General features: G+C 45.1%; 1 protein-coding gene across 1 annotated transcript; it reads right to left on the bottom strand.

Moving 5' to 3' along the window:
• Window positions 1-12468: 12468 nt before the first annotated feature.
• On the bottom strand, window positions 12469-14197 carry LOC124698197 (1-aminocyclopropane-1-carboxylate oxidase homolog 1-like). Its single transcript, XM_047230713.1, has 3 exons — window positions 13668-14197; window positions 12989-13310; window positions 12469-12893 (listed from the first exon to the last, which is right to left on the bottom strand). The coding sequence occupies exons 1-3, from the start codon at window positions 14195-14197 to the stop codon at window positions 12648-12650; spliced, it is 1098 nt and encodes a 365-aa protein (XP_047086669.1). The 3' UTR covers window positions 12469-12647.
• Between the last annotated feature and the right edge of the window lie 328 nt (window positions 14198-14525).

Genomic DNA, 14525 nt, shown 5'->3' with positions numbered 1-14525 from the left:
GAGAGCTCAAGCTATGGTGTTACACTCAAGATAGTTGAGGCAACACTTAAATTTGTGGGAGAGAACTATTCCATATATCTTGATGATCAAATCATCATTCAGTGAGAGAACTCTAAGTGAATATCTCAGGCATCCTCCTGGGATATAAACTAATGAGGCAACCATAGTAAGCCCATCCTAGAAAGTAAAATAGAAGTGGTATACCCTAGTTGATAAAGACAACACTTGATCATGGAAGTGAGAAACCTATTTAATGAAAGATCCTTAGGAAGCCAAACCTTGATCATTATTAATTAAATGATGATCATAAACCCTAAGAACTTGAGGTATGGAGAATAAACCCTAATAGGATAAGTATATCCCATTTCCACATAAAATAATAGAAGTTAATTGGTAAAAGATAAAACCAATTCTCAAATCCTCACTAATTAAAGAAGCACATAAGATATGAAGTAAGTAACCATATTACCATGGTTAGGGGAGACTAAACCCTAGCAAATGCAATATGGTGTCCCCTCATCTCTACAACCTATAATTAAATCTCAACCCTAGTTTATGTGTCACTATGGTGATCATAATATAAACCCATGTCATAAATGAGATTCAAACCAATTGTCACTCGGTAAATATCATTAGAATCCTAATGGTTTATTAAATTAAATTCAATGTTTCAATTATAAAGCATAAGAAACATCTAATGCTAAGTTCTATAATTAAACCATATGTGTAGTGATTAACCATTTATCTTTGTAAACAAGATAAACCATGATGGAAACAATCCCTACTTAGATACTTTCAAATATAATAATAGTGTTAAACTCAGAAGGGGGTTAAAATAGAAACTATTAAACCTTAATAAGTTGGTGATCACATAAAATCATATGTAAGTCATCCACTTCTCAAATGGGAACCAAGTCTTAATAATAACCCTGAAATACTTTGAGTTGCGATTATCAACTCTCATAAATCTTAACAGAATTAATTCACAAGAAAAAGGAAATAAAAATTGAGAATATAAACTCATACCTATTTGCTATTTTGAATAAACCACAAGAATGAAATATAATCAAATATAAAATAATTGTTTAAAATAAAGAATAGTGTAATAGTCATGGTAATATATCTTAATTCAGTTAACATAACAAGAAACCTGCAAATATAATTTGAATTCAAATCAAATTCAAATAGAAAATAGAAAATAGAAAATAGAAAACAGAAAAGAGGAGAAAAAGTATACCTGGACCTTACCTGGACCGTGCCAGCCGAAGAAGCCCAGCAGCAGCCCATGAACGAAGCCCAACACCAGCCCGAATACCCCTTCGTCTAAAAATAATGGATAGGAACTCGTCCTCATCCTCTCCAGTATGCATGAGCGCCAGCACGAAGTCGTGCTCGGCCTCCTCTCTCGCTGGCGACCTCTCCGCGACCGACGAGGTGACGAGGCTCACTCCCGGCGTCGTATAAAGCCCCCCAACGAACCCTAGCTCGCTTTCTTCTCTCTCTGCTCCAAAAAAATTCCCCAATGCCGAAACCCTGGCCACCTCAATCTCCATTACCGCCGGCGAACGAAGCCACCCCGAGTCAAGCGGAGCATACCATCATGACCGCCGTCATCGACAAGCCCAATCCACGGGAGGAATTGAACTGAGGTGCCCGAATTCAACGCAGGCGAGTTCATCTTCTCCGACACCGGCAACACCAAATTCCGGCAAGCCGGACTTCCCCGAGCTTCGCCGACCACACCATTGTGATCCTGGTGAGCTCGTGATCCTTCCAGTGCATCTCTTTTGTCCGATTAGACGCCGTAGCCTCGCCGCACCATCTAGCTCCGTGAATCACCACCGCCGCCCTCACCATCGGCCGAGCTCCGGCGGCTAAAAAATGGCGGCGCCACCACCTACATGATTCCCTAATCACCCTCGAACCTATCTAGCCTAGTCTCCCATCCGCGCACGCCACTGAACCATCGGCGATTGCCGATTCTGCCGGCCACGGTGAGCTCCTGGACATGGTCTCGATTTTGACCAGTCCACGCTCACGTGGCAGCCAACGTGGACTAATGGCCCACTGGCCGGTGGCTGTGTGTAGCTCTGTCCAGGGTAACTTTAGCAATTCGTTTCATTTAAATTCAAATCCATAAATTTCAGAGATTTCAAAGGAATTTAGAAAATACAATATAAGTCAGAAAAATACAAATGAGATATCAAAATTCTTATAAAAGAAAAATCTATCCAATAAAAATATAAAATGAAATTTATATTTTTAATAAAAAATCAATTATTTAATACTTGTGAATTAAGCCTTATTTATTAATTCTAAATTCAATTAAAAATTTAATAATTAGGAAAACTTTCAAAATCAAAAAAAAAATATAAACAAATAAAGAAAACATTAAAACTAATTTTCTTTATTTGTTAATTTGGCAAATCCTTATTAGAAGGATTTAACCCTAATTAATAATTACCTTAGTTATTAATTCCTTAAAAATAATAAAATGAAAAGTTTAAGGTTATTTTTGTTTCAAAGTTATTAATAACTTCAACTTTATTAATGAAGTTATTAATCCAATAATCATAGGGTAATTAGGAAACCCTAGTTTCATTATAAACCAAGTGATAACCTCATAATTTTATGTGGAACCATAAAACCCTAAATCAATTATGCACCAAACCCTAACTCCATTAATTCATATGAATCCTAGTTTGCTTCTAACCTAAACCCTAGGTTAGAACATGTGATCATGTTACTTCATTAGTAATCATAGATTCCTATCTAGCAACTAAATGCTAGTTCTAATCCACATAAAATATGGGAACCCTATCACTACTAATTGGCATCATATGTGATCATCTTCATCAGACCTAGATAATTAAGTAGGGCAACCAAATGCAAACCCTAGATCCTATCCTTAGAGATATCAATCTTAAATAACCATGCTTAGCATCACACCATTGTGATGAACTCCAATAGCACCTATACCCAATAATTATCACCACATAACCATAGTCCGCTAAACCTTACAAGTACTTCATAATTATGAACCACCCTATTTAGGATCCAATAATTCTTTACTTAGGAAATGAAATAGAAAACCTAAACAACCTCAACCTAATTTATATACTTCTTATTACCTAAGAAGTATATTCTTCAAAAGTTATTCTTTTGAAGTAAAGAAAGAATCATCACCAACCCTACTTATAATGACCTATAAACCCTAGCCAATTATCACTAGCAAGATAAATCAACCTTGACCACAACCATGTATAATAAATTGCTTAGGATGCCTAGGCTTATCTTAACCTTACAAGCCCTAGGTGTTGATGAATCCAACTTTGTTGGGATCTATCTAATACTTACTTCAGAAACCAATTAGAACCATAGAACCCCACAAACTTAATTATCATACTTGTTCTTTATTCAAGAACATGTTCTTCCAAAGTTATTCTTTTGAAGTATATAATAATCAATCATTAACCATGACATATAGTACTAAAACCAACCACTATTTATTACATGTTAGGATTACACCAAACCTTATTGTTGTGTGCTATTAATGCTATTATTATGATATATTCCAGCACATGTTTATGATACCAAGTATTCAATCCTAATAAGAACCTTGTTTGTGAATCACTCTAAAAGTGCAACACACCCTGAACTAATCATTACAACTCACTAATCCTAAATCATCGGGGTTTAGGTCACGCTTAGAACGATTGCATCTCATACTTATGCATTATTGCATCCTTGCCAATCTTTTAAACATCGTCCTTACCGGACGATGATGCTATTTCAGAATTTGGAGTTATTGCGTATCGAAGACCTTGTCTGCATAATCTTGCAGCCAAGAAAGGCAAGTTCATCACTTGCTCATGTCATTTGAGTATTTCTATCAAATTACTTGCAAAGTATTATGGTTATCACTATTGCATAAAATCAAAACCACTACTTTCATAACTATGAATATGACTATGTGGTGGGCAATGGAACCATGGATTGTGTTGATATGGTGGAGGTTCCATTGCACGGGTTTATATCCATCTAGGATTAAACAACAAATGTCGCCAGTGATTCTTGTGCCGTAATACCCGTGTTAACCATAAGATCCGGAGTGGGACGGAGTAGTCAAAAGTGTTTCCACCTCTCGTTCATCAACGGATGCGCTTACCGTAGCGATTGTGTCCGGCGGAACAACCGGAGGGTGGGGATCCCATTCTAATTCCCCACGGTAAAGCATTGCTTGCCGTAGCGGTTGTGTCTTGCGGAACAACCGGAGGGTGGGGATCCCATTCTAATTCCCCACGGTAATGCGGTCTATGATGGGTTGCAGCCACCGGCGTAGGAGTGTATGGTAAGAGCCCGGCCATTGTTGTCGTGGTCGGGGTCCACCACGAAATTACGGGAATAATGGGACCGACGTGGACCCAGGGTCGGCGCATGCAACAAAGGGTGGGTGTTCGAGGTAGCGGAGGAACATGATTGGCTAGACCTTATACCGGGCCTCACACCATAGGAAGTGTGGACGGGTCATTCCCGGTTGGCACCAAGGTTAAGATCTCTTATGGGTAAAGCAACACACCTCTGCAGAGTGTAAAGAACCGTGACTCTGTCACTCCCCGTTCCGGGATATGGAGCTGCGAACAGCTGTCGGAAAGGAGCTCCATGAAGTTCTAGTAAACCGGTGAAGGCCGACGGACATAGCTCTTCCGAATAAAAGCAACCTCTTGAAGAAATGATTATGAAAACCTCGCATTGGTATTAGACTTTCCGGTCTAATGTCGTAGCTAGTGCATTAAACACCTCTTTCCTATAATGAACTTGTTGAGTACGCTCGTACTCATCCCACTCTTAAATCCCCTGCTTAGATATGGAGGCCATGAAGGAGGATCTACAGTGCAACTCAAAGGCCGAGGAGTCAACAACTACTTCAAGAGACGGGACCCTGTCAGTGGAGTCAGATATCACATCCAACGAGGAGAAAACATAGTTTAGCCATAGAAGGGAACTAGCTTCCTAAACTTAGCTCCTATTTAGCTAGAATCTATTCATAGCCTCTGTAGCTAGTTAAATACTCTACAAATAGAGTTCGTAATAAGACTAGTCTACGAGTCGTTCTTCGGAGTTTATTTGCGGATTTACCTCATTGTAAAGTAGGAGGCTGTCGTTGATCTTATGTAATAGAATCAATGTTGTAATTCTATAGACATGCCTTGGACCCGCATATGTTTCTGTTGTACCACTCTGAGCGATATAATACTAGTGGAACTGTGTTTCATTGGTGTTATATCAGACTTGCATACTACACCATGCAGTGGTATGTCGGGTCACCACAGAAAATAGCTTGCTATGCGTATTGATTTACATTACTTTATGATCTTGATCCAACAGAGCAATCATTTATGGTTGGATCTTGTTCTTTCCAGGGATCAAAATCTGAGGTCACACCACAAAAGAAAGATTAGCTTGTAGGACAAACTATGCATTGCTAAAAAAATTCTGTCATCAATATACGAAAATTTGCAATACAAAACAAAACCGGATGAAAATTGTTGCAGTGATGCAGGTTTGGCCGGAAGCCAGCGTTGTCCATCTCCACATCGAAGGCCTGAATCAAGAACGACAGTGTAAGCCTGTTATCGGCGTCCGGTGGCGCTAGACCTGTGCAACTTCTTCGTCGATAGGGAGGACGCATTCAGCAGGAGGACAGACGTGGCGGTGACAATCGGTGCGTGCGTGACTCATTGCCCCAATGGATGCAACTAAGTTGCAAGCCTACAACAGTGTATACAAAACTCCAGGTAGAATTAAGTTAAATGGTAATACGCATATACTACATTAGCACAACCACTAAAACACCAACCGAACAAACTTGCATAGTTTTGCTAGAGCAACTGAAAATACTAACCAGAAAAAGTCTAATACCCATATATGGGAGTAGTCCTCCCACCACTATATCTACACGGCCTGATAATCAGCATGCAAAACTGCATTAGGAAAAGAAGAAACTGAACCACTTATTTATCCAACAACTCATGCTGGTTTGTCCCATGTGGCCATCATTTAAATTTTGCTAATACATCTGACAAAAATCTGAACATATCCAGGATGATACATTTTGAACTGGAGCCATACTGCGTTGTCACCAATTATAAGCGATCAGGAAAACCATGGAAATACCTGTTTAATGCTCCAGTTGCTTGGAAGGGCATCGGTAGCATAGAGTAGGCAGATGGTGTTGGCGCTCTTGCACATCTGAAATGAGCCGATCAAGGGTCCAATATTAGCATCACACACAACATCAAATGGATCAGGAAAATGAATTATGTGCAATTCATGTCAGAGCAGCATACATATGTAGCTTGAGCAGGAACAAAAATGAAAACTAATTGACATATTATAAAGTCACCAAAGAGAAAACACCTTTTCTGGTATCATGCAGGCACACTGTTGATGCCGTTCTTGAGGGAAAGAAAATCATCTACAAGTGGTGTGTGGTGACACAACTGCTATCGCCACAAATTTTGTAATCAAGCCAATAATTTAAACCAACTTCGATTATGTAGTTAAGGAAACAAATATCAGTCAGCATAATGGGACACACAAATGATTCTAAAATGTAGATAAGTAGATACAGAGCATGTCACTAAGCAATGAAACATTAAGAAGTAATCTGTTGAGCAATACATGAAACGAACATAACAAGGACTCGAGTTAGTAGCTCAAATAGAGCAACAACTATTTCTCAAAGCTGAAAACGAACATAGCAAGGACCTGAAGTTGGGTAATGATCATAGATCCATAGATCTTAAAGTGATAAGTTCAGTCTTCTGAGAAAATAAATGGTACCCATGTTTAAATTAGAACAAAGGCTATGCTGAGTTCATAAGTGCTAGATATCATCATGAATTACTTTCATCCCTCAGAAATGCTTCCTGTTTTGAGACTTGGCAGTATACTTTCTGAGCCTGATTACCAATTCTAATTCAGCTACCATGTGTCAATCAAAATACACAGAATATGTACTGGTTCATAGATCATAAATTACCTTGCCAAGTCGGCACTACGCCAGTACCATAGTAACATAGTACATTTCCTGGATAGACTTGGGCATGGAGAACCCACATAGGAGGGGCCCTGTAAAGGATGGGCACATAATTTTTTTTGAACAGAGAAAGATATAATCATAATTGTAGTGGTAGGGATCTTTTCATCCTCTCAGCCGGTGTACATGATGTCGTAAGCAGACACAGTAGGCTGAAATGATTAACTACTTCTGTTAATTAGTAATAGTTAGTGCTACCAATATTTAGTTTTTATGCCTTTCAATTAATATCTTGCTTTGTGTATGCATATGCTAATTGCTCAAGGGGCCTTGTGAGTTACCTGCTCTAGGTTGTTCTAATGGCTCCATCTCCGAAGGCACTTGCCTTGGCGTAAGGAAGGGCATACATCTGGAACACATGTAGCAGGTGTGAATTAGCGAAACATATATGGATATCCACAAAACAACTTCAGTTAGACATTTAGAGTAGCCATTATCAAGTAAGATCGATGAAGCTGCATCAATCATAGCATTTTAAGACTTAGTGGTCAATGAATTACTTTAAATAGCTCATCGTGTCACAACACATAATTTGGGACCGCCAATTCAACAACTCGATGTTGGCACTACTGCAGCCTTTTGATCCCATTCTTGTTGCTCATCCTGCAATTTCACAATATTGTTCAATCCATTAGATGGCCTCAAATATAAATATATTGCACTGCAGTATTGCAACAAAGCCAATTCAACTCATCTTAAATAGTGAAGGCTAATTATCCAGTAGGCGCAGTTTTGGGTGACAAAACAGAAAATATGCTAGATTTTGTAAATCATTATTACTCACTGATTTTTAACTTGCAGTTGTGGTGATGTTACTTCGTCGGTTTAGATGAAGAATAAACTCACAAATCTCAGCGTCCATGCTACAAAACCCTTCTCTGTCATAGCATGGAACAGATTCTTAGCCAAGTAAACGTGACCACACCTCCCAATTCCCATACACATTCTTAGCCAAATAAAATTGCATAGGAAGAGCTACTTGAGAAAACCAGATTTCATAATAGTGTAGTGTACCTGCATTGTATCGGACCAGTAAACCCGCTCAGCTAAACCATTTAGGGTAGTTGGAAGTTGCAAACGTAAGATGAACTCGTCAGGCCGAACCTCATTGCTCTCATTGCTGATCACTCTAAGAAACTCATGGATACATGATCCTACTTCGCCGAAACTCATGGATACTGCACTCCAGAGAACATTCCACATAGCATCTGTCAGCGGCATACAGTCGAACACCTTCGGTGCTTCCTCCATGGGATGCAACTCTGTACATACCCAGACGAACCCAACAATGATGCAGGTGTTGGCGAACACCCTGGCGTTGAGAGCCCTACAGGGTACACGCGCGACGGGGCGGTAAGTTGTCGATGCAGGCGGCGTGGACCGCATGGCCGCAGGGGAACAACGCTCGCCGGCGCACGACGCCTCGAGGGAGACGCTGGAGACCGGCGGCGCAGTGCATGGTTCGTCGAGGGGAGGACTCGAATCAGGGGAGGTAGATGATTGAGGGAGAGGCCAATGGGTCGACGTCGGGCGGCGACGGAGGATGGTCTTGGAAGACGCTGTACCGCCGGCCTCCCCGTCGACCGTCCTGGTTATGCCATCTCCTACCACTGGTGAAGCAGTTACCGCCGCCACTATCATGGAGAGGGGGCGCGGGATAGGGTTTGGGGGTGGACTCACGGTCAGCAGGAGAAAGTAGAATTGAGGCTATTTCGTTGGGCTTGGGCGCTTGGCCCATTCGGGCGCGCGCGGGGCGAAGAAGGATGAGGACGACGAAAACTTGTCGTAGTGTGATGCTGGGCAGAATAGGGAACACCTTCCTCCTTTTTAAGTAGTGTAGATGTGCAGGGAGGTCACCACTGACATGGTTCTTGTATATGCATCTGATCTGATAATGATTTACCCATGCGGGCATGTCATATGTGTTTCCTTTGTTTTCCTTAGTACACACTTTTTTTCAAGAACAGAAGCATAACGCTGATCTATGGACGAAGGAAGGTATCAGAAAATTCATTATGACCTAGACCTAAACCATGCTGATATTGAATATAGGAGGAGTTTTTGTTACTACTTCTCGCTGGCACCAAAAGAAGCTTCGCCTGATTTAGACCTTTTATTCATTCACTTTTTTTCTTTATTTTTTAAACTTTCTCTATTTTTTATAGAATTTTATGACTTAGTGCGGGATGCATTCATTTTGGGTCTGAACACTAAATAAAGCACAAAAAGAGAAATTGTACTCTTTTTCATCTTAGATCAATCAAATAACTACCTGTATTGAACTAATACTAATATAGATATATAATCTCTCCTATTTCATAATCCATTCTTATTCTATAAAACCCTTTAAATAAATTTCCCTAAAAAGTAGGGGATGGTCCATGAATTAATCTAACCATCAACTAAAAAAACTCCTAGATAAAAACACAACAATAAAGTAGGAAAAACTCTTTGCTTTGGATCTAGTTATACTTTGCGAGTATATTAACAATTCCAAAAAAAAATGATCATACTATGATTATAGTATAATTACAGTATAATCACGAGCGGTTGTATATGGCCTTAGAGCATCTCCACCGGCGGCCCCGATAGCGGCCCCGATAGTTTTTTGGAGGCTGGGGGCGAAAATGGGCTCGCACCGGCGCGCCCTAAACGGCGCCAGCGATTTTTTGAGCCCAATAGAAGCCTGGCAAACCCCGTGTCGGCCCCTTCGCCAACGGCGCGAATCGGGCGCGCCGGCGCCTTGCGAGGCTGAAAATTTTGGGCGTGGGAGCCGCCTGTCAGCCACACACCAACAAAAAATACAGCTTCTCCCCCAAAACCCCGTCCCCTTCGCCGCTCATTTCTCCCGCCAGCCGCTCAATCTCCCATCCAGCGTCGAACCCAAAAAACCCTCGCCGTCACGCCGTTCCACCGAAGAGAAGGGCTCCGGCGAAGGCAGCGAAGCCGCCGATGAAGGCGCCGCCGAAGACACGCACCGTCGCGCTGAAGGAGAAGCCGGCGACCATGTCGCAGGAGGACTGGAAGATGGAGATGGATCGCCGTGCCTTCGTCACGGCCGACCGCAGGAGGCGCCGCATCGCCGCCCTCGATGCAGCGAAAGCGGTGGCCTCTGCGGAAGCGCGCCCCGTTCTCGCCGGATTCAACGGCTCGGGGAAGCGGCGCCTTCCGCTTCCCCGACCTGGACGATTCTCCCGACCTGTGCCGCACCCAGGGCCACGTGACGGACGGCACCGGCCTTCCCCGTGACCTCTTCCCCCGCGACGGCAGGCGCACCCAGCAGGTGTTCGGCAGCGGGTCCGGCGTGTCCATGGGCCACGACGAGGTGTGTTTCCTTTCTTTCTATGTGTTTTGTGCATCGTAGACACCAACGGCGACTCAAAGATTGAAACTTTATGCGTAGATTGCCGGCGAGGAGATCCTGAACGGCATCATACGCGGCCATGCCTACGAACCCCCGGTCGACAACTACGAAGAAGAGGCCGACGAGGACGAAGGTGAGGAGGAAGTCCAGGAGGAGCTGATCCACGTCGAGACCGGCGCGAGCGTGAGGAGGACGCGCAGGCGTTCCGCCGACACTCGTGGTCCGAGGTGGAGGTTCTTGGAGTATGAATGCCTCATCGAGGCGTGGAAGCAAGTGAGCTTTTGCTCCATCACCGGCGCAAACCAAACCGGGGGCAAGTATTACAAGCGCATCCTTGATTGTTTCAACGAGAAGAAGAACTATGGTGATTACGCCACCATAGAGATGAACCGGAACGAGGGCGCCCTCTCTCACCGTTGGAACTTGATCAAGGGGTCGTGTAGCAAGTTCCACGGCTACTATGAGAAGATCAAGGCACAGAAGGAGAGCGGCACGACGATGGTGGATTGGGTATGATCTACGCCTATCTTATTTGCATATGAATTGGTGATCAATGTTGTTGCATATGATTTGATGATCCAACTTGTTGCATATGAATTGTGATCAATATTGTTGCATATAAATTGATGATCCAACTTGTTGCATATGAATTGGTGATCAATGTTGTTGCATATGAATAGATGCTCAAAGCCCTCGAAATGTACAAGCAACAACACGAGGACAAAGACTTTCCGTTTATGCATTGCTTCAACAAGCTCCAAGGTTGCAAGAAATGGGACGACCTCCTCCACACTATCTTGAAGGATGGGGAAGATGGGCCGGTCGATCCAGCCGGCGCCTCCACCGGGCGCCCCATTGGCAACAAGAAGGCCAAGGCTGACAGGAATGCGGTGCCGGTATTGGCAGGCATGGACGCCTCCATCGAGAAGATGATCACCTCGTTCTCGATGGAGAACAAGGAAGCTGCCGATAGAGCCGCCATCGTGTGGAAGGCCATCCTCGACAAGCAAGACGCCAAGATCGAGTTGGAGAGGGAGAGGGTGGAGGCGGTGAAGATGGAAGCTCACGCCGCTGCCATGAAGGCCGACAACGAAGCGACGCAGCTATCGTTGGCCAAAATGTCTCAAGAATCGAAAATCTTGATGGCCGACATGGAGAAGATGGACCCCTTGGCACGGGCGTGGCACGAGATGTACCGCGAACGCATCGGCCAAGAGGTGATGGCGGCGCGAGCTGCGTTGGCGTCTCCCCCGGCACCGTCCATGTCTACCCCGACACCGTCCGTGTTCATGTCTCCACCGCCACCGTCCGCGTTCATGTCTACCCCGGCACCGTCCGCGTTCATGCCTCCCCCGGCGACCGTGGATCCTATTGCAGCGACGGAGCTGCCGCCGGCTGCCGATGAGGAAGCCGTCGAGGTTGCGCCACCCGTGACCTCCTTCGTGTGATCATGCTATCATATGGCTTCAAAGCCCTTTTTTGCGCCGAAAACGGCGATCTGGTGGCCGTCTGTTGGCCCAAACTTCTTATTCCAAAACCTATTCGTATTTGGTGGCCGTGTGTTGGCCCAACTTCATATTCGTAGACTTATTCGAATTTCTATGGTTGTGTTTGAGATTTCAAATTCAAATTATCTATCGGGACCGCCTGTTTGGGGGCACCGGTGTGGGAGCGGCTCCCCCAAATAGAGGATGTTGTGCCGGCGCCCCCAAACGGAGGTGTCGGCGCCCTGCCGGCGCCTATTTGGGGGCTACCGTGAAGATGCTCTTATCATCTAGTGATGCCCCTATCATCTAGTGGTTCAGGACATCAATGTTGTTGATTACGTGTCAATGATGATGATGTCTACTTGTGTTGCACTATTGTTCATGTGAGCTTATAAATACATCTAGTTTGGGCAAAGTTATGGGTCACTACTAATAAATCTAGTTTCTTCACATTAATAGGCTGACTTCATTGTCCTGTTACTTTCAAGCAAGGGGTATAATTAATAGACTCCCCATAAAGATTTGAAGCACGTATATGTTGATTATAGATAGTACAACGCATGGAAACACACTCTAGAATACGCAAGCCTCCCTCAAATAGACAACAACAAACAATACATATGCACGTTTGGAAGGTCTCTTGTTGCATCGAACTATTGCTATTGCTAAAATTATAAAGATTTCATCAACTAATTCATATGCGGAAATCATTGATGGCTTTCTTGGGGCCCAATCCGACGGAGTGGTGATGCAAGGTATAGTCCTTAGCAAGCGTCTCTCGATACAATGGTGGGTTATCCTCTGATAACAGCTTTTTGATCGGACCATACACTTTTGTAGAGCTTGGATTACTTGGGAAGCATGCGATCGAGACCCTAGGCTCGACATTCTTCGCAACGACTCTGTGCTCCACACTCCTGAACCTGTCATTGGAAATAATCTGGGCATGTTCCACACGTCATTATTTTGCAAAAGACCAAACATCAACCTCGTGTTATTGGTATTTTGGTGTCAACTAATTTTAGAAGAGCATACCTGTAAGAGATGGCTGATGTTGATAATTAAAGCGTTAGGAAACGGCTTCACATCGAGCCACCGGTTTTCGTGGAGGACCTGGAGCCCACCGACACCATCCTGGAGGAGCACGGTGAGGAAGCCAGCGTCGGTATGGTGGGTGGTGCCGATGGCGAGCTCGGGTTCGGGGCAGGGCGGATAGTAGTGGCACAACATCATCTGCCCTTGGTTGCATCCCATGTCAGCGAGGTGGCTAGGACCAAGGCCGAGAGCCTCTGACAGTAGGCCGAAGAGTGTGTCCCACAGTTTCCGGACGTGTTTTGCGTAGTCAAACAACACGTCACTGCATACATGTTTCGTCAATGATGACACAGACAGCGGATATACTACTAATTTTCTTCTATGAAAAAACAATAATCCTAGACTTACGAACTGCATGGCTTACGGAAACTCTACGGATGGACATGGCCTGGTTCGGTTGGTTGAAATTTTATCCCTGCCTTAAAAATTGGGGAACGGTTTGCACTTCCACTCATGTACGTATGCCACGTTGTGAGTCCGCAAGTGATTTCTGTAAAATCTGTCCGTACGTGTAGCATTACTGATGAAAAAATAGCTAGCTACCTAGACTGTGTACACGTGGGCATCGTCGAGCTAGCTAGCGAAAAATGGAACGAGCAACGGAGGCTGAGGTACGTACCTGCGGCAGGAGTCCGGCAGCTCGCCGGCGGTGGGAGGGCTGGGATCAACGCGGAGGTAGAGGGTGTCGCGCCAGTTGGCGACCTTGGACTTGTGGAGGTCGAAGTTGCAGTTGTACTTGACCGGCCTGGCCGGGTCCCGCGTGTAGAGCTGCGCCTTGTCGGTGCCCTCGCCGCCGGGGGCCTCATGGAACGCCCTGGCCGCGTCCACCGCCGCGGCTATGGACTCGGGAGGCACGCCGTGCCCCGTCACCTGGAAGAACCCCCACTCTGCCGCAGCGCGGCCCACGGCGCCCACCACGGCCGCGCGGTCGGCGGACCCAAGGTTGATCACCGGGATGGCCGCGGCAGGTTCTTGTTGGACGCCGGCAGGGACGGTGGGCTCGTTGGGTGGTTCATGGCGGTGGACGTCGTCAGGAACGCGGAAGATCCGCGGGACGTGCGTGATGCCGGAAGCGACGAGGCCGCGGACGCCGGCGAAGGTGGCGTCCAGCGCGCGAAGCTCGGCCGCGCGGTCGTAGGCGGCCCTCATGGCGATGGACACGTATCACGTATGTGCGGTTGGCGCTGGATAGTTGCTGGCGTGAGTGTGATTGCCAATCGGGTCGGCTGTTTGCTACGGAGTACTTTGCTTGCTCTTATCCTGCAAGCTAGTTGGTGATAGCGCGTGCTTGCTTGCTGTAGCTGCCGGTGCTGAAAATTCCACGGCGACGGCGACGGGCGACGGGGGACGGGGGACGGGGGGAGAGAAAAAAGGACACCGGCGGCCGGCGATGGGTGCAAATCTTCGTACGACACTACGACAGGATTAATCTTGCGACGAAAAGTCAGCACGCAAACGCGCCGAATGGTCTTCTCGG

The sequence above is a fragment of the Lolium rigidum genome, chromosome 3 (assembly GCF_022539505.1).
Source record: "Lolium rigidum isolate FL_2022 chromosome 3, APGP_CSIRO_Lrig_0.1, whole genome shotgun sequence".
Classification (NCBI taxonomy): Eukaryota; Viridiplantae; Streptophyta; class Magnoliopsida; order Poales; family Poaceae; genus Lolium; species Lolium rigidum.
This window is presented reverse-complemented; position numbering and strand designations above follow the sequence as displayed.